The 23,599-nt window shown below is 45.0% G+C and overlaps 6 protein-coding genes across 6 annotated transcripts; 3 read left to right on the forward strand and 3 right to left on the reverse strand.

The window, feature by feature from the left end:
* Positions 1-1,740: 1,740 nt before the first annotated feature.
* DFL_003869 (uncharacterized protein) lies at positions 1,741-2,561 on the reverse strand (the record flags this gene model as incomplete). The annotated part of the gene is made up of 2 exons (XM_067632866.1): positions 1,741-2,320; positions 2,377-2,561. 2 exons carry the CDS (start codon positions 2,559-2,561, stop codon positions 1,741-1,743), a joined length of 765 nt encoding a protein of 254 aa, XP_067491093.1.
* Positions 2,562-5,771: 3,210 nt separating this feature from the next.
* On the reverse strand, positions 5,772-7,839 carry DFL_003870 (uncharacterized protein; the record flags this gene model as incomplete). The annotated part of the gene is made up of 3 exons (XM_067632868.1): positions 5,772-5,976; positions 6,046-7,642; positions 7,743-7,839. The coding sequence occupies 3 exons, from the start codon at positions 7,837-7,839 to the stop codon at positions 5,772-5,774; spliced, it is 1,899 nt and encodes a 632-aa protein (XP_067491094.1).
* A 3,518-nt stretch (positions 7,840-11,357) lies between these two features.
* Positions 11,358-12,015, forward strand: DFL_003871 (uncharacterized protein; the record flags this gene model as incomplete). The annotated part of the gene is made up of 2 exons (XM_067632869.1): positions 11,358-11,453; positions 11,515-12,015. 2 exons carry the CDS (start codon positions 11,358-11,360, stop codon positions 12,013-12,015), a joined length of 597 nt encoding a protein of 198 aa, XP_067491095.1.
* A 2,432-nt stretch (positions 12,016-14,447) lies between these two features.
* Positions 14,448-15,888, forward strand: DFL_003872 (uncharacterized protein; the record flags this gene model as incomplete). Its single annotated transcript, XM_067632870.1, has 2 exons — positions 14,448-14,701; positions 14,772-15,888. The coding sequence occupies 2 exons, from the start codon at positions 14,448-14,450 to the stop codon at positions 15,886-15,888; spliced, it is 1,371 nt and encodes a 456-aa protein (XP_067491096.1).
* Positions 15,889-16,494: 606 nt separating this feature from the next.
* Positions 16,495-19,149, reverse strand: DFL_003873 (uncharacterized protein; the record flags this gene model as incomplete). The annotated part of the gene is made up of 3 exons (XM_067632871.1): positions 16,495-18,020; positions 18,084-18,370; positions 18,617-19,149. 3 exons carry the CDS (start codon positions 19,147-19,149, stop codon positions 16,495-16,497), a joined length of 2,346 nt encoding a protein of 781 aa, XP_067491097.1.
* Positions 19,150-22,406: 3,257 nt separating this feature from the next.
* DFL_003874 (uncharacterized protein) lies at positions 22,407-22,892 on the forward strand (the record flags this gene model as incomplete). Its single annotated transcript, XM_067632872.1, has 1 exon — positions 22,407-22,892. One exon carries the CDS (start codon positions 22,407-22,409, stop codon positions 22,890-22,892), a length of 486 nt encoding a protein of 161 aa, XP_067491098.1.
* Positions 22,893-23,599: the final 707 nt, after the last annotated feature.

Raw genomic sequence — 23,599 nt, forward strand, 5'->3', positions numbered from 1 at the left:
CGAACTAAGCTTCAAGGCTCCCCTGCGACCGCCAGCAGTGACTCTCCGACCAAATGTGTCAGAAGCCAACAGAGAAAGGGGAAAAAGAACCCTCCCGTCTTTGGCGAACAGCTAGCACAGTCGAAGGTTGGGATCATGGATCTTTCTCGCCGTCGCTAACAATTGCAACCCGACAGCAACTGCGCTTTTGGAAAGCTCTATTCTCAGCCTTGCCTGTGTCTCTGTACTACGCCAACATGAATCCAAACCGTCCGATTAGATTGTGGTTACATAAAAGCAGTCGCGAGACCAGGCCATTCTGCATGCATCTCTGTCAACGTGCAGGTTCGACAAGAAATTCACTTTCGCACTTTGTCATCCATGGCCATATTGTGTATGGCTTCATACATTACACAGAGATTCATGGATGTCCAGGCATCCAATCTACTCAATACCCAAGCGAAACTTCGCAATACGGGCTAACGAGAAGAATCGTCAACCCTCCCCTGCCCCGTCGAGTTCTATTCCTGAACGACGAATACGCCACGAGTATTAGCCGTATCCAAAACTGCACTTCCAGAATCCACATCGAAAGAATCTCTCGATGCTACACAAAGCTTCTTGCCTAGTAGGGCGGCTGAATCAGCATACATAGCACATTAACCCTTGGAATTTTCAGCCTTCGAATGCTGTGTCCCTTGGCACCGACTGACGAAAATCCAACAAGGCATTTCGACATTAGAAAGGATGTTTGTGTGCTTGTTGAAAAAAAATCAATCCTGCGTTTTGGGATCGTTTTCCGAGGGACTTAATTTATTTCCCTTGGCGAATGGAGGCTGTGTTACGAAAAAGAGATCCGTCTGATCTTTCCGAACTTTCATGAAAAGAATGTTGGTAAGTGTGAAGGTGGCAGTATCGATGCCTGATTCGATAACTTTGGGCGGTTCTTATGATTGCAGGGCTTAGGATTGGACCTGAAAATACAACTTCTCAATCCAATATCAGATTCGGTTTCCTTTCCAGAGTATCTGACTTACAAGTATTAGTCTATCATGATAAGACCTCAGATTCTCGCAAAGATACTATGTCTAAGAATCTAACTCCTGTTGAGGGTTATTTCGAGAGATTTTGAACCTTGAAATCGCAAGATCTTAAGACATGTCAGCATTAAAAATCAAAGTTGCGACCCGCGACTCAGTACTCTCAGCGTCTACATACCCGTCTGACCATTGCACAGCATATGCACCTCGACTTAACGGCCGGCTATTCTTTCACAGTTCTCTTTCGGTATTCACCTACGCCAAGCCACATTTGCGATAGCGTAGGGCTGAAGAAACAGTTTCCGGCGCCATGTGCGTCTCCATCGTCATTCACCAGGATAACGGCGATTCAACTGCCGGCCGGACTTGCCTGTCAAAATACTTTTGAGCAACAATACGCTAGGGTTACATTAGTTTGAGATCTTACTCAGTCTGACGGATGGTGGATAGTTCAAGCTTCATAAGCTTGTTACCTTTCCTCACGTTGATCATTATTATTAGATGCGAGCAATTGGTCGCGATATATGCGTAGCTACATAATATAATAAGAGACAATTATTCCTTCCCATAGCCCGTGTTAACGCCGAGAAGACAGAATTATTGACTGCTAAGAGCATTTGCGAGCAAGAAACTCACAATAAGCCTAGCCGCCCATTGCGACATTGGAAATAAAAAAAAAAAAAAAAAAAAAAAAAAGGGTATCAGGCTATACGCTCTTCCTCTATAGTGGACCTCTTTCCAAATCCAAATCCCTCATAGGCAACAATGTTAACGTCTTACTACCACTGCTCCCGCTGCTAGCTCTCACATGAGTCTCTGACGGTATGTCAATGTTCAGGCTGAAGCCGCCGTCACTGGTCTTCTTCAACAGCCCTAGTCCTTCTGGACCAAAATCTGGAGTTAGTGGCACTGCCATGGTCGTTCCCGTGCCCACTCTTCCCTCCTCTAGTTCGCCGACTGCTCTTTCATCGCTCTCGATAACGGTTCCAAGACCGGGGTATTCGCCTCCCAGTCTCTTCGCATTACTCTCCCTTCTTGCATTTTGATGAGCGTCGATAGGCGAAACCCTCCAGGACGGCATGGTTGTCGATTTGCGTCTCGATCCAACATGAGACCGAGCAAGCGACACCAAGTATGGCGATAAAACTGGAAAGCATGCCCCAGTAACATACATCAATACCTCCCCGTTGTTGATAAGGATAAAAGCGGCTTCGGAATGGGTGAAGTCGTCTCCAGTCTGGCCATACGGGTCTGTGAAAGCAGACCCTTCGAACGTCATTACGCCATAAACATTAGCGATACTACAAAGATAATGTCAGCACCAGCCTCAATAAAGAGTACTACGGACAGATCCCACCATGCCAAAGTCCCCAACAAGTTCGCCCCAAACACCAACTTTAACACCCTCCTCTCCGCGGGAGGAAGTCCAGACTGTTGCAGAATCCTCCATGGGATCCACAAAACCGCACCATCCACAATTGTACTGAAAATAATCCAACTCCATCGTGCCTTATCCACCGGCGGACAAGATGTCCCTTCCATATTATATATGAAATTACCTACTACAGGCGAGCAATTGAAAACCCAGATTCCGGCCTCGACTAACCCCAACACCATTATTGCCGAAGATAGGACATAGACAAAGTGCTGGAGACGGGCTCGATGGTCGGGTATTATTCGAAGATAATACATGCATGTAGCAACTTTGATCATTGAAGCTATGATAAAGTAGAATGCCCAACCTGACATTGACTGGAAATCAAAATATTAGCTGTTAAACTCACGTTTACCACGTTAGGTGGTCTTGAAGGTCTAACATACCAGCCAGAGGGCTTGCCTATCTATATACCCAGGTAATGGTCAGTGGATTTTCTATATCACGATGGTTGAAATACACCTCTACTTACTCTCAAAGGGTATATTTTCAACAAATAATCCACTCCCCATCCTGTTCGAAACCAGCAAAGTAGGAAAGTATACACAAGTAAGTATAACCTACCACCCAGCATCCCATTAGCTTCAGCGATCTAACAAAAGACCCCAAACAGAGTTCCAATCCTTACACCAGCAGCAATCAACCACCAATCATCTTTACCAAATTTCTTCAATTTCCTCCACCGAAAATACGTTCGCAAAGCTATTGCTATTACTACCACCCGCAAAGTTACCCCGAGTTAGCAAACCTATATCCCACTTTCCCCGCCTTAGGCCTCAGATTTTGAACCGCTTACTCGCAAGACTATTCGATATGCAAACAATCACCAATCCCAACCTATTATACCATATCGGCGCATATACCTCCGGATTATACGGCGTGCATGCAAATAGCATATTCTCAGTCCGGCCGGTGCCAACCCAGCTAAAAGTTGTTCCATTCCATGGGGTCCAATATTCTTCACTACAGAATCGCGCTGCCATATTACAATAGCGAAATGAATGTTTATTCCTATCCTTGCGCTAGACCCCTTTCCAGACCTTTTAAAGGGCGTCTATTTTTGTTGTTGCTGTTGCTGTTGGGGGTTTGTCGATATATCGAAAAAGGCCACTAGTCGAGGACCAAAAATCATTAACACCGTAATGTCAATATCGAATTCGTATACAGGGAAACCGACGACATTCAAGGTATATCCCCCACCAACAAAAGGACCCTAAAATTCGAAACTGCAAAGAAAACCAAGGGACCAAAAAACAAAAACAGTACAAGTCCAGTTATCACCTCTCAAGTAAAGAAGAAAGGCAAGGCAAGGAAATAGGAAGGAAGTCCCCAGGGTTTTACTTCCTCCCCCAATCACGCCCAGATACGAATCTGAACCAAGGACCATCCATGGCTGTAAAGTTCGGCATTCCCACACGCCAGCTGGGAACGAAACATCATGCGATCGCTAGGTTCCATTAATTCTCATTACTTCGGCAAGAAAAGCATGGTCGAGCTAGACCGGGGTGTGTGAGACCGGCTTCAGGTACTCATTTATTGCGTTATCGGTATTTTGGCCATGAGAGAAAGCTAAGACGTTTAATCCCTAACACATTACTATTGGGATGCATCGGCCCCAGCGGCTTTAAATGGTTCATATCCCTTTATAGAAGGTAGGTTTTTGTCGATGGAGGCAAGAAAGTAGTTTGGCAGTAGTATATTTCTCAATCTCCGTAGTATCATTGCTTGTAACGGAATTATTCTTTTCGTTTCGATCTTCTTTTGAAAGAAGGGGAATCAAATGGGTAACTTTTAAGATTCATAATTCTAATGCTGTTATTCGCATTTACGAATACGCAGAACATATATATCAGGCAGCCTAAGAAGGACCGATGTTTAGACGGTTTTCGTACTTAGCGGGAGCTCGTAGTCACAGATAACTTGTGCGGCAAAGGTTGTAGTTTGGTTTTTTCTTTCCCAAACCCCTGGTTGCCTTCCGCTTCTATGCATCGATCTAATCTCTTGTGTACTACAGCCACTGGCTATAAAAGGAAGTTACCGAGGTGTTTTAAAGCACCCTCCCAAAGCAGCCTAACAAGAGGGTCCTTTTTTTGATATTAGTGGGGAAATTTGTGAGAGCTTAGGTCGTTTCCTGTGTTAACATGTTTGGAAGGATTATGAAATGCGGAAACATTTTTGGGGGAGAGTTTGTGTTGAAAATTGGGAGATCTCGGTTTGATGAAGCAAGTTCATGCGAAGGTCGGTTATGTCGGATCTCATGATGCAGATACGTACTTTCTTGGTTATCAGTGTGTTTCTGAACCGATCTGTAACAGCACCGACTTCTTGAATGGATATTATATATTTTTCTTCACATGTTATTGTTTGATAAATCTGTCTCGACCTCGTATCGATATCTCACAAACCACAAACATAAGTCGTAACAAGTACTCGAGCAACCGCAGCTTCCAACAAAGACCTAAATGATCTCCAATAACAGGATCCCCATGTCTACCAGGCAGCTATTCTCATCTAGCCACTCTCTTTTCCCTTGATATCTTTCGCCATCGGTGCACCATAACCTTGAAGCGAAAAGCAACAGGGAAGAAATAACACGGGGAGCGCAATCATTAGTTGGAATGACGCAGGAACAACGACTGAATGCAATAGCGGCACGGTAGAGTAAAAGCCTAGGCCTCGGATTGGAGGTTGGAGGTGGATTAGAGGTCTTGGTAGACGGTTGACAAGCGAGGTTTGTGCCAACTAGGCCGGCTCATCGATTGTTGGGTTTGGGTTAAGTGTTCAAGCAGGCGGGCTAGTTGTATTGACTCGGGCAGTGCAGTGACTGTTGGATTCCGTGAAAGTGAGTTTGAACTCGAGTTCGCCAGGTCGTTGTTACCTATACGAGACCGGTCCAAGATAAGTAAGGATCAGCCAAAGTTGGTGACACAAGCAGCCGCAACACAACTCAGTTAAAATGCAACAGCATATGCCTTCCCAGGCTCGTAACTGGGCTTTTGTATGCCTTCCTGGTCTAGGAAGAGGCAGGAGGCATCTCACCCTCCTTGCTATTACTAACTGTTGATGTTGAGGGCCTGCAGAACAGCCAATCTAGAGCCTTGGCGTTAGACCCTAACAGTGTTGTATCTACGATTCACAGTTAAGCAAGACCGGACGGTTAATCGACGAACGCAATCAATATGGAAGACGTGTCCCCCAAATAGATTAAACTAAAAATTATAGTCTGTAGTACATGGTATAATATGCCCTAAAACAAAATTTAAAAAACAAACACACTTTCAACACCGCAACTTCACCCTCTCAGCTACTCCGGACACTTAGTAGTATGTAGGCCCCGGTGGAGGAGCTGCGGTTGTAGTTGGAGCTGGTTGATCCTCCTTACACTCATGCTTGTAGACATAGATAACATCTGGCCCACCGCAATACGAGGTAGAATCACCAGTGCAGACAGTAGCCTTGCAGACCTCAGGAGAAGTCAAGGAACCGCCGGATTGAGCGAGAGTGTTGTCACACCAACATTGACTAAGAGGTATTTAATTAGTATTATAACTCAATATTTAAGAGGTGATGTGTAGAAAATGATAAACTTACGTTCCGTTTTCAACACCAGCGTAACCGTAACCTTTCTCGTGGCAGCGGGCGAAACACTTTTCAACGGTCATGTCGGCTTCAGCTTCGTATTTATGGGCCGGCAAGACATTTCCGTATCCGGGTTCCTGATAACATCCAACAACTACCCACTCATCGTTACCGGGGTGGAGAGTTGGCTGTGGGCCAGATGGACATCCCTCGGTACCGGAGTAGCCACAGGTGTTGGTTGGAGCGGGTGGCTCGGTGGTAGTTGGCCCAGTTCCAGTTGGCCCCTCAGTAGGGCAGGCCTCGTTACCGTAGTCACCGCAGGTATTAGTTGGAGCTGGTGGTTCAGTAGTCGTGGTAGGCTCTTCGGATGGACATTCCTCGTTACCATAGTCACCGCAGGTATTGGTTGGAGCTGGCGGCTCGGTGGTGGTTGGCTCCTCTGAAGGACACTCCTCGTTACCATAATCGCCACAAGTGTTTGTTGGTGCTGGTGGTTCAGTGGTGGTTGGTTCGGTGCCGGTTGGTTCCTCAGTAGGGCACGCTTCATTACCATAGTCACCGCAGGTATTGGTAGGAGCTGGTGGCTCAGTGGTTGTGGTTGGCTCTTCTGGTGGGCATTCTTCGTTACCGTAATCGCCACAAGTGTTTGTTGGTGCTGGTGGTTCAGTGGTGGTTGGCTCCTCGGTAGGGCAAGCTTCATTACCATAGTCACCGCAGGTGTTAGTTGGGACTGGTGGTTCCGTGGTAGTGGTAGGCTCTTCTGGGCATGGTTCACTGCCTTCAACGCCGCAGGTTGGCTCGACTGGTGGCTCAGTGGTGGTAGTTGGCTCTTCTGGTGGGCAATCTTCATTGTATTCAGGGCCACAAGTGTTAGTTGGAGTTGGTGGTTCAGTGGTGGTTGGCTCTACTAGGCATTCTTCATTATATTCGGCTCCACAGGTGTTAGTCGGGCTTGGTGGCTCAGTGGTAGCGGGACATTCTTCATTGCCCTCAGGTCTGCATGTACCAGTGGGCTCTACAGATGGGTCCTCGGTAGTGGTTCCGCAGGCACTGGGCTCGATATAAATAGTAGTAGCCTCCCCGGTGACGGTCTCGGTAACACCTGGACCACCCTCGGTGACGGTAACAACTTCTCCTCCAATGGTGACAGTTTCGGTAGAAACTTGACCATTTTCGGTAACAGTATAGGTAGCGGCTTCTCCTCCAATGGTGACAGTCTCAGTGATTGTGCCAACACCACCGCCATAGACGGTGCTGGTGACAGTGCTTGTCACAGCAGGCTTGGTGACGGTGACAGCAGGCTTGGTAACAGTGACAGACTTGGTTGAGACTGAGTTCTTAGTAACAACGATAGTCTTGGTGGGACCGACGGTCTTAGTACTAGTGTGGTTGATAGTCTTGGTCTTGGTTGTGCAAGTTGTGGAGACAGAGACAGACTTCACGGTCTTTGTGTGATACTTAGTGAGAGTCTTTGCATACTTAGTTGTAGTGCGGGAGAGTGTCTTTGTGCAGTGGGATTGTGTCTTGACCAATGTCTTGTACTTGGTTGCCCACTTGGTGGTGGTCCTGGTCTTATATTTGATAACTGTGTGAATTTCAGGTCGCACATCTATATTTAGTGTCAGTAGGTGCTCTTTCCCAGACCAGGTACCTCGATAGCTCTATTCTAAATGAATAAAGTTACGAGGTTGTATAACGGTGATACTAACAGTAATTGCGCTCATGAAGCTCCTCCTCTACTGGAATAGCAAAAACAGTTGCAAAAAGTGCCACGAAGGCAAAAAGGACGACTTGAAAGCCGCGCATAATGTAATTAAGATATTAATGAATGACTGAAACGAAAAAGAATATTACTCTAAAAGAATGACTTCGGTCAAATCCGCCGGTGACAATTGAGTGCCTTGGAGTCCGAATTGTGGAGGTGGATGTCGACGTCCTTTTAACTTCGCAGTCGGAGCCACTCGGAGTTCGGCTTGATCATATTAACATGCACGTTGACTGATTCTCCTGAACGGCTCACTGCCCACAGCTCATCAGGTCTTTTCTTTGACTAACCCTTCAGAGCCTTATAGAAGCGTACTATTTTCAGCTATAACAGGGATCCTTGCGATAAATTTTACAACCTCAAATGATAGCGGGGAATAGGCTAGAAGCTATGCAACCAAGAAATAATTTGGAGTTGAGTACCAACAGACGCATGTAATAATGCCAATGTACGTACACACATGTAAATGTAGTCAGAAGTACGAATAAATTGAAATGCGCATATGCCCATGCTCTACTATACCACGACTTCATTTTGAAGATTGAATTCATGAAGTGATTAGCGAATGCCACAGTTTTTTTTGTTTTGTATCTAGGATATATCTTCGATCTTCCACTGCTCCGTGAATTTTGCGCTGGTCTGAAGATACAAACGCTTGCTAGTCGCTTGCCAGTCGCTGGCCTCTCTCTTTTTTTTTTTTTTTCTTTTTTTTTTTTTTTTTAGCTAGAAGCTTTGGGTTGCCAGCCATTCAGGATAATTTCTCAAGTTGGAAGCGACCATGTTTGCTCCATTGGCTAGTCATGGAATATTCGTCTAAAGCCCCACCTGAAAAGGGGTAATTTGAGGGTTGCGGGGCCGTCGAGACAATGACCCTGCAAGTAAATTAGACCCCGGTCTCGGCAACCTAAAGCTAGGGGTCTGTGCTTGACCCTGGTTCGCAAGGCTCAATACCAGATGGAATGCCACCAAAGACGGACGTCAGAAGAATGAAAAAGGGAAGCATCGGAGGAAATCAATGATTTCTTTGTTTTCCCAGAGGCTCTAAGCGTCCAAAAGTGTATCAGTTGATCGAAGCTAAAGAAAACCCGAAGATAACTTCAAGAGAAGCCACCACGCAGTCACGGCTGGCAAAATATCAGGCGAGAGTTTGAACTCAGGCAAGATGAGCAAAAAAAGAGCTCGCTATTATCCTAGACGTACGAAAGAGTAGCCTCGAGACGAAATGGCAAATATCATAGTTCTGTTTCAAGTGCCCAGGCGTGCCGCACTTCATATCAAATTTGGGCCAAGATATCTACACAGCAGATGGATTGAGCCCACAAGACTACGCTTCAATTTGGGTCAGATCTCTCAGGCGCAGCCTCATGAGCTCAACCTCTTCCAATCAACGGATGTGAAGGGTTCACTAGCAGGCCGCAACTTTGCGCCCACGGTCCCAGAGCTCAGTGTATATTATATTATATGGAGTCTGTAGATAGGATTTCAAGCCGTCCTCTCAACCTTCCGCCAATAAACGGAAATGATGGGCGCAGAGGTGTACAGGTGTCAATCTGTACGATTGATGGGATGACAGGAGGGCTGGCCCACGCCGGAGGCTATGACCTGGTTAATACCCGGACATCTGCGGCAATAACTGCATACAACACGAAACTTCATAATCTCTTTTAGATATCGCTTGATCCATGTCCATTGCCTGCGTACTACGGTATATCCTGTCGGTAAGTTTTTGTTCCTTTGTTGCGAAGTAATATATCCTTGCGCTTATATATCTATCTTTTCGGCCTGGACCCCTATTCCCATTTTCGAAACTTTTACCCTTATTTCAGTAACGTTATGTATAACTCTAAAATTGTGCCAACAAAAATCCCATCCATATCTTTGTGCATGCGGATGGGACATTTACTTTCAGGGGCTCTCAATGCTCCGAGTATACCATCGATCTTCCGCACTGCACTGGTGAGTCGATAGCTAAAATCGCTAATGAGATACATTTTATATACGCGATGATTACAAGTAATGCATTACATGTCAAGATTATACTGGTAAGCTTATAGATAGTGTCAAGTACGTAAGTATCAGCTTATGAGACAACACAAGCGACTCTATGCTTGCGCATGGAGGGAAATGTGATCGGGCAGCTGCGGCCAATACTAACGGTCATTCCAGTATTTCCCATCTTAGGCCTGATAAAAAATTTTCGGAAGGCCGGCTAGAAGTTTTCTCAATATTAAAACCCAAGCTGTTAGATAATAGTTTCGTAAACAAGAAGTTATATGCAATCGGGAAATTTGAACATCGCTCAAAAGAATCCCAAAAGCATAGGAAGTAATTACAACTATTTCTTCCAATATGTCTCCTATCTTCACATCACTCTCACGATGGTCAAATCTTATAAACCTCCCATTGAATCAAGGGCCTTCCAACATTACGTTCTCGCAATGAGCTGAACTTTTGCAGAAGAAAGAATCACTTTCACTTTAATCCCGATTTGAGTCCAAAAGAGCTGCGGAATCTGATGCCACCAATCACAAACTTTACAACAGGTTCATCTGTTAGTAGCCGTAACATCTTGGAAGACAATTCTAGAATGTACCCAACCAACCAGTCCACTCTTCAAATTTACCCACAATCTGGTTGCCGTTCTTGGACACGAATTCTTTGTCGTAGCAGTACTCTCCATATTCTAGAGACCTCAAGCGGTCCCCAGGCGGCGTAGGTTTGGTACTGAAGGTTCAATGCAAATGGAATCTGCGATACTCCGTTATACATCTATTGGAGCTGTGTATGGTTCAAAAATGCAGAGAATGCAGCAGTGCGGCTGTTGTGGAAGTAGACGTCCGCTGTGCCTGCGCTGGTATGATATAAGGAGGCCAGTAATTTATATTAACTACCCATGTCCTCGAAAGATAGATATCTAGCAATTCTCGAGGGACTATATGTACCCCAAAGTCTGTCAAACCTCCGGCTCCCTTCAATAACCTTCGTTTAGACCTTGAATTTTTGCAGGTTACGGACCGCCTCTACCGATATAGTGAAAGCAGCTAAAGCAGCTGTGACGAAAACTGTGAAGCGCATCTTTGGGCTGACCAGGGTGATATGTGATTTTGGTTATGGGGACACGCTACTGTTAACCAACTTGAAGTTGGAAATGTAAAAAGAAATAGATAAAGAACCCCTTATCTTAGGTCTTTTTTATTCAGAGATTTATGCTACTATAAGCGTAACAAAAAGTGGGATTGCTGAGAACGGAAATCATTAAGATCCTAAGAACGGGTGCACGAGAGGCCACAAGTTGAAGAATTGCGTGTTGCATAAAACTTTCCAATAGAATCGATACTGCCAGAAATGCTTAGCGGTTTTGGGATTACTAACCGTCTCGGGCCAGACACCAGTCTAGTTGTGGGATTACTAACAAGGACAACAAGACCTTCAAAATCGAAGTATGCAAGGTGGCGTTAAGCTTCACTAAGAGGCAAGGTTATAAAGCTAGCGGTCAATAGGTCGTGAAACAGATGCCAATCACTTCTACGGCCGTATCAAGCATATATTCAATTGCGCAATGTCGAAATCAACGCTGCCTGTGCTCGCGGAGCTCCTGGTGCTCACTGCTGCCTCTTATGTGGTATCGCAAGCACTCAAGTCGTACATGACTGAAGTAAGTTACGATCAATCAACCGATAGGTTTTGTTATGTCGATCTAACATTTTTCTTTTTAGAAACCATTCCTTGATGTATTCGAGGTTCCAGTCTTTATTGACGTCCTCTTGTACAACATATTCAAGGTTCCATCACACATGGCGTGGAATGTCTTCCTCGACGATATGTTCGATCCGAAGAAATCTTCTCCCAAGCCAAAGGAAAAAGAAAAGGATGAGAAGGATGATATAGCCCAAGTTCCTAAAGCACCAACCAAAATCGCATGGAAATCTGTTCTGATAAAACTTTTCTTCAACCAAACGCTTTGGAGCGGACTCGTCAACGCTTCGGTTATTGCTTTTATGTCGTTCAGACGGCGGACCAGAGCTGGAACAATGAGCTACGAAGAGGTGTATGAGGATCTCCAACGAGGATTCTGGCCATTATACAAAGATGCCTTGAAAGTCTGGCCATTGATTAACATGGTCGCGCTTGTGGCTTTCGATGCCATGCCAAGGATGAGGTTCCTGACTATTGCCAACTTTTTCTGGAGCGTTTATCTTATCTTGGTGGTTACTTAGGATTCATCTTGTAGTATAGACGGTTGGAAATCTAGAGGGGAAAATAATGGCATATCTTGCATTGGTTTTTTAGATATCGATGTCGGAATTTCGGTAGCGGAAGGCGGGGAAAGAACAATGCCAAATTTAGGCTGGCTAAAGCCGTTTGAACCGAGTATCTCCACCATAGATCTCGTCATAAGTATTTTTTGCCTTGATACAACATCCTTCTGCAGCACAGTATTGGATTACTGGTCGCATTCACCCGAAGATGTGAAGTTTAAGCAATTGAAACATGCATAGGCGGGCGACGGAGCGAACGCAATAAGCCTCTACCCGACATCGCCGATGTCACCCAAGACTAGGGTTTTTGGTTGATTGATCGCATTTTTAAATATTTTGACCATTGAGGGAACACAAATGCCGCTATCCCTGACTTTTCTAGCTCGCCATATGATACTATACGACCGGTAGAAATGGTGGCTGTCTGTGGCGAGGAGTCCGAAGCTATCGCCATCATGGAAAACAATTTTCGGCGCCCTAGGCGGGAGTTCATTAGCTATAAAAAAGCAGTCTGTGCTCCATTTACTTGTGTAAATATTAGTTCCAGTCCTCGTAGCGATATGCCATAGCTGAACATCTTTCTTATCAATATATATATATGCAATATCATTTATTTCAGAGGAATAATAATACTATTCTATTTGCCTTTTGATTGGCCTCTTCAAATTTCAGCTTTCGAAGTGCCTACCGTTTGTCGGCTAACGGATGCCAACGCGAGATAAGACCTCGAGTGAATTCTAGGCACTTCATAATATTATAATGCTTTGAGCAAACTCTGTTCCTTTACCCCAACTATCAAACCGAAGTTTTGAGCAAACGGTCCTTGAAGTCGGATACCTGAGGCTTGAGATCTACCCTTTCGAGATATCAGTATCGTGCGATAATTATCGATAGCTTATCTCTGCAGCTAACTCTTAAATTATCTCGAGATTGGAGATCTACAACCTCCACTTCTTATTCAGGTAATACGCATGCAACATAATCTTTTGCAGGTTATCGCTAGAATACTCTCAAGTTGTAGCTTCTGCATATATAGCTTGTAGATAATCGATATGGTATCAATATCGGATTGGTAATGAATGCACCGGCGGCAATGAACGATACGTGAAGTATGTAAGTGAGAATATATCGACCGTATCTAGAGACCTGCGCTCCAACTGATATCCGTGTCAATATAGCAATACGTTCTGCATTGTTCGAACATTCCAGCCCCCAAGCTAAGCCTGCGGCAAGCGATCCTAAACGGTAAATGTACCCCCCACTATATTTTCCCCAATACTGAAAACTCTTTAGACACAGCTTGAATATCGATGTCGATGCAACTTGATCGCTTGACTGAGCTGAGCCTCCATGGCTATATATCTTCAGGATAACTCCAAATGCGCAACTGCGCAGTGGATAGTTAAACCTCTTCTAGATAGAAAAAGGTTCCAGAAAGATGGCGGTGCAATGCGACTGGCTATTTCGAGAATAAGCCAGCATATTATACATAGATGATTGCTGAATTAGGTGTCTAGTAGTTCATCCAAATAAAACGACATATGGATGCAATTCGAAAGAAGGCCATTGGTCTAGATACCTAGATTCTCACAAAGAATACCACCGAGAAATCATCGAAAACCCCCACATAGCAAAAACAAACTATCCAGTCTGTAGCTTAGTCGGATTACTGTTGAAGCAAGGGGATTTTAAGCTCTAGTGCAGCACTGTGGAGAAACCACGCGGATGTTTCGAAGGCAAAAGCTCGAAAATTATTACGCCTGATGATGAAATTCGGCCTGACCCCTGGTAGGGCATCTATGCTGCCGCCCTATCAGGTTGTACGCATTTGCAACAAGTCGCTCCGCGGAAATAGACAGACCCGGCGAAAAAATCAGTGAATCAGTAAAATATCACACCACAACTCAAGCTCACGCCCACGCCACCAAATTCGACAACATCATGCGATACAAAGAATAAGCCGCTTACTTCAGCTGCACATTATGTTGCACTTAGTTCTATAGTTTCTGACCCGGTTCATTCTCGTAAACTTCGCGAAACCGTAGTTTCTATTACCAAACAGTGGCCAACTACGGTTCCCGAGCCGCGATGTTCCTAGACGGATGTTTTTTTTTTCTTTTCGACAACCCTTGCCAGTCGTTCAAGGTTCTCTAGGTCGTCTCCGCGTCTCCTCGGATTTGTCCAGTCCGACAACTTCACAATGGAGATCTCGAGAGAAAAGGATGAATTGAATAGACATATAAAGAGGGCGCTGCCCTCCGTGGGCACCCAATTGTCTGGTTCGCATTCATCATCAGCATTTAGAAACCATCTAAGCATTACCCAAGCAGCTTCACATCCATACAATCTAGACATAAATATTTATATCGGTTAATTGATTATTCATCAAAATGACCGAATCAGTCGTACCACCTATGGTTCCTCCAACCCCGGAGCAAATCGCCATCGTCAAGTCCACAGCACCAGTCCTTGAAGTCCACGGTGTAACAATCACTACAATCTTCTACAAGAACATGCATGGTGACATCCCGGCTCTCCACGAAATATTCAACCAAGCCAACCAACAAAATGGACATCAAGCCAGAGCATTGGCGATGTCTGTTTTAGCTTATGCTAAATATATTGATAACCTTGCTGTCCTAGGGTAAGCCTTTGTGGTTCATGCACCCCGCATATGTTGAAAAGGGAATAGTTCACTAACGCTTTTCCAATAGCGAGGCTGTCGAATTGATCTGCCAAAAGCACGCCTCTCTCATCATTGAACCAGCACATTACAACATCGTCGGAAAATACCTCTTGGAAGCTATCAAGGAGGTTCTTGGGGACGCTGCCACACCCGCAATCATCGATGCGTGGGGTGCGTGCTACTGGCAACTCGCCCATATCATGATCAACCGTGAAGAGGAAATTTACAGGGAAAAGGCCAACCGCGACTGGCGAGCCTTCACCGTTGAAAAGAAGATCAAAGAAAGCGAGGAGGTCACCAGTTTCTACCTCAAGCCTAAAGATGGAAAGCCAGTAGAGAAATACAAGCCCGGTCAATATATCACCGTCAAAGTCCCCGTCCCACAACAAGAATGGAAACAATGCCGTCAATACAGCTTGTCCACCAGTCAAAACCCTGAATATTACAGAATCAGCGTTAAGAGAATCGACGGAATCGATACTAAGGATCCTAGCGTGCAGGCTTATCCAGGTTGGGTTTCGAACGTCCTCCATGATACCGTCAAGGAGGGTGATTCTCTCGACCTCACATTCCCATGCGGTTCTTTCTATCTTGATTCCGAAGCCAATCCCGAAGCCCCAGTCGTCTTGATCTCTGGCGGTGTCGGTGTCACCCCTCTCATGGCGATGTTGGACACACTCGTCGACAATGGCAGCGAAAGACCATTAACATGGATCCACGCTACCCGCGGCCAGAGTGCCTACGCTTTCGGAGATCACTTAAAGGCTGTCATGAAGACAAAGAAGAACTGGCACGCAGTTGTCTACAACAAAGATCTGACACTATCTGGTGATTCTGACAACTACAAGGTCCTCGGTGGCAAGCTAGATCTACCAAGCTTAGACCGAAATACCGATCTCTATTTGGACGACCCTAACACCCAATACTTCATTTGCGGACCAGACTCCTTTATGGTCGAGTTGAAGGGCATCCTTGTCGGCTTGGGGGCAACAGCCGAGAACGTCAAATACGAGAGATTCGGAACTGGAGACGTTGTCAGGGAACCGAAGCCAGTTGTCACTGGGGGCTGCCCGGTCTCGCATGAGTCCGCAACTGCAGGGATGAAGTGCCCCGTATCAGGCGCCACCGTAGAACAGTCTGCTTGATTCATTCGTTCATCCATCCATCGACGGGAGCATTGGCGTTAAGATTGCGTTGCATTGCGTATTTGGGTTCGAAACATCTTAATTTTATGAATTTGTACATATATACTGTCTGTTCTCTTATTTTACAACAATCTACCTTGGAATGTAATATCGAAAGAATCAACTCCGATTAAAGGATTATCATTTATCTGTTCAAGTTTCGTAACAAAAATAAAAACATAACTTGTGTAATAATTTTTAAAACTGGGAAGAAAGAAACGAAGGGAAAAGAGATAAAAAGTAATATAATGCAGCATGCATGGCAATCGCTGTAGGATGTGACCGCAAGCTTCTCCTTCTATCAGGTGTTGAACTGGCCCCAATAAGTGTAATAATATATACAATGAAACGAATATAAAAAAGATTAATCGAAAAAAAAAAAAGAGGAGAGCGAAAATATCTTGCATGTGAGGACTGTCGAATTCCGCTGAATCGCATCACTAGAAAACGTTTTTCATAACGCTGAAAGCATGTAAAAACGAAGCAAATAAAAACAAACCTATCGCCGAAAGTACTCAAGCCCCCTAACGCATTTAAAAAAAACATTATTTATGTCGGTGAAGGAACTTAATGTTCGTTGACTGGAGTTACACTCTTAACTGGGTGTAGTATAACACTGTTCAGACACATGTTTCCATGCTCTGCTTCCCACTCTCTTCCACCGCCATTATCCTCGTAACCCAACCACCGTCTGTACAGCATTCTCGCCCATCTCGAATTATAGAACCAGGTCAACCCAGAGAAGTTGTGCTCGTTGATACCAAACACACTTTCAACATTGGGAGATCCCTTGGTACCACCGTTGAAGATATAGTCAATGGTGCTCATGCTTTGCCAGTCCCTCTCGAACCACATCGGATGTGGTGCGTAGACGGCTTTGAGGCCATGGTGGAAACAAGTTGTTGCCGGCCACATCTCCGAAGCACAGCTATGTTTCCTCTTTGCATTTTCCTCGTGCATGCGCCACAAAAGGCCTTTCGAGAGTCGGCTGGCGGTAACAATTGCTGCGCGGCGGGGGGTGTCGTCCTTTTCTTCGTATTCTCGGCAGTCTTTTCCAAGGTTCCAGGTTCCTCCGATGGGGTTGAACAGTGGGAGGAGAGTAATCAAATCGGCTTCTTCTCCAACACCCCATTCGTAGTTGTCTTCTTCTGGGGCGGCGACTGGTGGCTGTGGTGGGTCGATTGCTTCAACGTTGCGTGGGAGAACTGGACCCCAGACGGTAGAGTTTGCTTCCGGATACAAGCTGGACACCCATGCGCTGAATTCCTCCCAGGTGCCGTGGACAGAAGGAATGTAGTGTCGAGCGTTACGTTCCCAAAGTTCCTTCCTTGGTTGTTTCTTTGCCCATTGAGAAAGTCCCTCGAGGAAATGGTAATGGTGTCCAATCAGTCTCATATCCATCTCCCATTGCCAAATGTAGTCATATTCTGGATGCCTCCTTGAAAAGAGCTGCAATGGCATGAATAACGACCAGTACGAATCGTGCCACGGAGCGCTCCAGTATGAAGCCGTCATCATGGGCTCGTTTGTGAGCTCAACAATTCCCCTGAATTCTTCTGGAACCACCTTGTTGATTACCTCCTGGTAGGTCTTTTCATCAGCCCAGATTGGAATTTCAAAGTTCTTGACATCGATAATAATGTGAACTTGATATTCTCCACCACTTAGAAGCGATAGTTCAGTGATCATGCGACGAAGGTTGACGATATCCTCTGGCGTAAACTTAAAGCCGTCGTAAGCACGGAGGACGACAGCAGTTCGAGCCTTATATTTCGTTACTTCGGTAGAGTTTTCGGGTTTGGAGTCCAAGTCGCGTTTAGAGTTGCCCACGGGAGGAGTCCAGATCGGGATGCTGCCTGCATTGGTGGGAGATGGGTTAAATCGGGCTTTATTCCGACGCACACACTCGGTTTGGAGATTGCCCCAGTTGACACCCGTGAAGTCAATCGTCGTCGTGTTCTTCCAGTCCTCGTTCAGGGGGAGTGTAGTATTGTCGCCAAAACCATATGGCCTTAGCAAGGAATCTCTTTCCCAGCACACGGTGTCGTCAAGACCAACAAGCTCAGCGGATCCGATTACAGCATCAGGTTTTCCTATTAAACGCGACTATGTTAGTTATATTCTCCTTAAACGTATGTATCGAGCTTGCTACGTACGCCATGGTATCCCGGCATAGACCTTCGACGGTGGGTCTGATGCAATGAGAACTTCTCCTTTAATGAAACTTTCGCAGGGGACATATTGGCCCTCATAGTTCTCTCGGTATTCGCTGGAGGAATAATCTGGGTAGGGTTTGAATTCAACAGGTACGGGGCTTGCGAATGGTTTTGAATAAGTCGGCTCTGCAGCTTCTCCTTCAATTCCATCACCGACGGGGGGGTATTCGGGAATATTCTCGTTTTTAGGAACCAGCTCATTGATGCCGCCATAGTTATGCTTGAGACTGTAAGATCGAATATAAAAGGTTAGTGATAAGATATCAAGTGATGTTTAGCAACATCCAACTGAGACGGCCATAGCAACTGTTATATGCATACTTGCCAATAGTTTACTAGCTACTATTCTTCCCGCTTTGTATACGCCATACTCCTGCAGCTAACATAATGTTGGATATGTCGCTGAATACGTCCACAGGGGTTCAAAAAAAAAAAACCAAAGACATGTTCCGCGACAAGGAGATATAACTTACTGCACAAATGTTTTCTCCCATAACGGCCAACCCCACTCGTCCATGCCAGTAACACGAGGGACGCCATATCCCCACCCTCTTCTTGCCTGGTTTTCTCTCCAGGCTCTCAGCTGTTGCGTCACAATAATCGGAGTAAATATCGCCAATAGGATAACAATGCCAACAAAAATTAAGCACTGTCGCCTCGTACACCGACGTTTTCGCTGAAGATAGGCTCTCTTCGGCCAGCCCCATGCTGATCTGGGAATAATCCTTGGATATGCATAGCCAAATATTGTTCGATTCCGAATTTTTAGCTTAACCCAGACAAGGTCGCTTGTTTCTGAGCTGAAGTCGTTGGAAACTGTTCGAGATACGGGAGAAGGTAGGAAGGAGGAATCATCGAAAGAGGATCGAGGTGAACAAGGAGATCGACTAAAGATAGAATCGGTCTTGAGCTCCTGGTAGTCGTTATCGCTAGGGGACGAAATGGTAATGCGGATTGGTGGTCGTAACGAACCCACATACCGTCCGAGCCGATCAATAGTCGACATCGTCTTTTCGGCGCCGGAAACTTAAGAATCCAAGTAGCCTATCGTGTAATTTTTAAAAATCCCTATCTAGCTAGCCAGTTTTGTTAAGGGTAAGACTTGTGAGCGTATTGGTCTGTCCCTTTTTTTATATGTAGTCGACGGTGGAGGCTGTATGAAGTGGGAAGGCTATAGTTTATATAAAAAAAGGAGCACAGCACAGCACAGCATTACATGCGGGGGGTCCGAAAAAGCGTAGGCGCAGGCAGCCAAAGCTATCGCGGCGGCTTTATATGTGACAATTGATAGCGGTCCCGAATTAACCTCGTATAATAAATTTTATCCCCTCTCGCGCCAAATTCTCATCGGTCGTCCAAGCAAATGCAATGTCAAAACTGCGTTGAAAGGGTCTGAAACAGGCGCAGCCAAAACTCGCTGATGTCTCGAGAAACCCGCCTAAACGTTAAAAAGAAAAGCGGATAAAAAAGGCCGTCAAGACATACGCATTAAAGGGTAGAAACGAGAGGAAGAAAGGAATATCTGAAGATATGTATGTATCCGCACAGGCACAGGTCGATAGGTAGATAGATTGCAGTGGAGAAGTCCAAGGACGAGAGGCTGGTGCCAACGGCGAATATCTTGTATGATTTGATTTCTCCCTTCTTCTCTTCTTCTGGAGTTTTTCATCCGGCTTGTCCTCGCCAATTTGCTACCCCCTTGAAAAAAGCACCTAATCTGGTGGGTTCAAGATTGGATGGGGGCGGTGTATCAGGGGCCCCAGACCATCAGGGGCCAGCCCGTCAACCAACCCAGCTGCCAGCTGCAGGCCATACGAGATTCTCTAGGCTTGAAGGAGGCACAAACTCGACCGTTTTGGTAATTCTGGTGCCTTCTTAGCCCTAGTTTCTTTAGCCTCAGTCATGCCTAGAGAATGTGGAACACCCGAGCCAAGGAGACGAGAACATGTTTGTTCTTATGTGCTGTACTCGATGGTATCTGTCTGGTCAACCAAATTTGCAAAACCACGGCCAATTTGCAAAAAGAAATAGCCAAAACAAGATTTAAGGTTCGCCATCCCTCAAGCTAATTATGAAGCTAACGAAGCGTGTATGAATGTCGACACAGTCGGCGCAACATACCCACTGTGTAGAAAAACTTTCGAGGGCGTGGACGATACCGTTGGGTACCATTGCATTTCGCAGCGTGCTTAATAAATAGAACCACGCACCTTGCGTCACCGATGCACACAAACAGTGCGGTATGGAAAATAGAAATACAGAAGTTCAGTACATGTGGGGGAGCGCCGCCGACAAACAGGACTGGTGCCTACGGCAGTGTTTGCAGATAGTTTTTCCAAATTTTCCCATCGAATCGATCCTTTGCCTCCAGCACAGGAGCAGGATCCGAACCAAGACAAGATAGCATCACCATCCGTATTACATAGCACTGATACCTTCCCTACACATACCAGTGCATATCCTGTTTCCTGTCCTTGTTACCAGTAGATCTAGCGGAGTCAAGCACGCGACAGCCGTTGCATTGCCCCTGGCCAGGGTTTTCTAACATTCTGTCAAACATTTTAAGCTTCTTAAAAGTGGATCTCCCTGCCGAGGTTAATTGACTCCCTTGGTCCCATACGTGACCACCAAAGTCGAAATTATCCACCCTGCGAACCTATTGAATTGAAGGACGATTATTCTGTTAGCAACAGAATTAGGAAACAAGTAGCAAGCATCTGTAGTTAGAACGAAAGGGAAAAGGTTACAATTGGAACATGAGTGTACCTACGAAACCAGGTGCTGACAGGATCGGAGTTCAGCAACGGGGACAAACAACGCATTGCTTTGTTGCAGATGTGATATCGTGGTAGACACAGCCAATAACAATCTATCGACCCGATTTGTAATTAACAGTTATATTCTTTATATCTATGCCCCCGTTCTCTCTCTGTCTCTCTCTCTCTCTCTCTCTCTCTCTTTTTTTTTTTCTTTTTCTTTCTTTTTTTTTTTTTTGCTAGTTTAGTAGTTTATTTGCGTCATTGGGGGGCTGCGTTTTACAATCTTTAACGGAAATACTATTTCTGTATTTGTTCCATACGTAACGAAGTATTCCAGCCTTAGCTTATTTTAGGAGGTCATACAAGGCAGGCGTCTCAGTTAGCTTCTAGGATACCTGATATCTGATCCTCTTTCTCTTTTACAATGTATAGCCAGAGGAGGATACAAGGTAAACATATTTTTAAAAGATAAAACATGATCTAAACTCTCAGATAAAAGGCTAACTAGAAGGCTAGCTGTAAAGCCATAAGATGTCAAGAGTGAGACGCCATTAGAACCTCAATGTCTACCAAAAAACCAAATCAAAAATTCTAGCTAGCTTTGAGCCTCAAAAATGTCATGTAAAATGGTAGTTTGGTACAGAGCGGTGTATATGAGAGATCGAGAGTCAGATACTAAACATCTAATTTATACATACAATTGCGCTACTGATATTTTGTTCTAGCGTGCAGGCTCGCCAAGGTCTACGATAGGGATGTAGAGCCAGCCATCTAGATCCTCAAGTAGGTGTTTGTACTAGATACGAGACTATGTAGATAAAACTATTATAAAGTACCCCGCAAGCCAAATACTACTACCAAGATTATCCACCTCTAGATCTAGAATTTATACACCTACGTTGCAACATCTAAGTAGTCGAATTTCCAATCATGTCTATTTCATTTTTGAATAGCTGGTCTACAGGCAGTCTCAACGCCGCCGCCACTATATTCCGAGCTCTCCCCACCAATCTACAAACGGGAATCCTTTCAAGTATAATCGAGAACAACCAATCGAATCTAAACTCAGATACAATCCTAAATGTCCTTCACACCTTACCACCCGGAATTCAAAATGAAATTCTTTCAGATATTACAAACCTAACAATCCAAACATCATCCGCTGCGTCTTCACGACTCTATCTCCAAACACGTAAGAGTTGATTGATTCGAATCTACCTGTTATCAAAGAACAGCTTGCTGCCAACTCCATCTCGTCTAATGTCAGAAAAGGAGTTCTTGCAAATATAACTCTTTTCATGGAGCAGCTTGGTAGCCGAGAGACTAACTCGGCGGATTTATATTCGACTCTCGACGCCATTCCTACTGAGATTCAATTGAAGATTCTATCAAATACATCAAAGCTTCAAATGGATTATAACTCCACGTTTCCTTGGGACAACCAGGGATATACATCGGCTGCCGTGCGCAGTGTGGGATTGTTATACAATACCTTTCCGCGAACATGTCTAGAACAGGAACTCCATGGGTCGATATCTCAGAATACAGTTTTATCAACGACCCGATCCTTTTACCACAAGGCAAAGAAAGTGAGATGAACAACGGGCCCCCATTCATATTAAAATTAACTCTCGACCAAGAAGTCAGTTCATTATCATTGGGACAACTAGTCTTCGAGGTTGAAAGATCGGCGACAGTTAAAACCCTTATCAACGCGATCGCGGGGAAAGTAAAAGCAATACTGGGGAACCGAGGGATTGTTCTTAATAATCCCTGTCGGATTGGTATTAAACGGGCACCTGGTGATGATGGAAATGTCTGTTTCGTGGCTACAGTGACTCTGAATCCAAAACCCGACGACCAACCAGGACTAGGACCGTCTACATCGCCTAGGCCAGTGCACCCGAGTTCAAGGTTGCCAAAGAGACGGATGCCAAAGTTGGCGGCAGCGCAGTTTTTTACACAGTTGGAGGAGAAGGGTAGGACTTAATAAGAACAATGTGTATCCAGACGCATCAACATCATGTATCAATCTCATCTGATACATCTTATATATGTTCCTTCACTCCTAAACGCCGGAGTAAACCCACATTGCACCACAGCCCCATAATTCCTTCTCACAACCTCTAAAAAACACCCTTCCTGCCCTATCGGCATCCCCAACTCCAACTGCCATTCATAAAGCCCCGTTTTATTGATCATAGACACAGGTTCCTAGTACTCCAAAATACTCCCACACGCTTTAATAACATTCCTTTTCAAATCCACTAAAGCCTCATCACCCGCCTATCCCGCACTTTGTATTAATATCTTTGCTCTACTACCCTCTACTATTTTAGAACACTGAGCTAGTCGCTGTTTTATGACACTCTTTCGTCGTCCTATAGCATGTATTTGATAATATATTTGTCGTTTATACGTTCCATCTATGTCAACTGCATATACAGTCCCGCCGCCTTTCCAATTCAATGGATTATTAGGGTCGTTCCCATCACAGCCGTCTAATAGTATTGATTTAAAGTAGTAAACACATATCTCCGCTTGAGGTTTAGTACCAGGAAGGTTAGGAGGCCAATAGACGCCCATGGTGAATGCATTACGGTCTTTGGTAGCGCCAATTTGAATCAATTGGATATCATTTTGATTATGGTTGTCTGGAAGGTTTTTGAGGTTGTTACAGTAGTCGTTGATGTGGTA

The sequence above is a fragment of the Arthrobotrys flagrans genome (assembly GCF_004000055.1).
Source record: "Arthrobotrys flagrans strain CBS H-5679 chromosome Unknown unitig_0, whole genome shotgun sequence".
Taxonomy (NCBI): Eukaryota; Fungi; Ascomycota; class Orbiliomycetes; order Orbiliales; family Orbiliaceae; genus Arthrobotrys; species Arthrobotrys flagrans.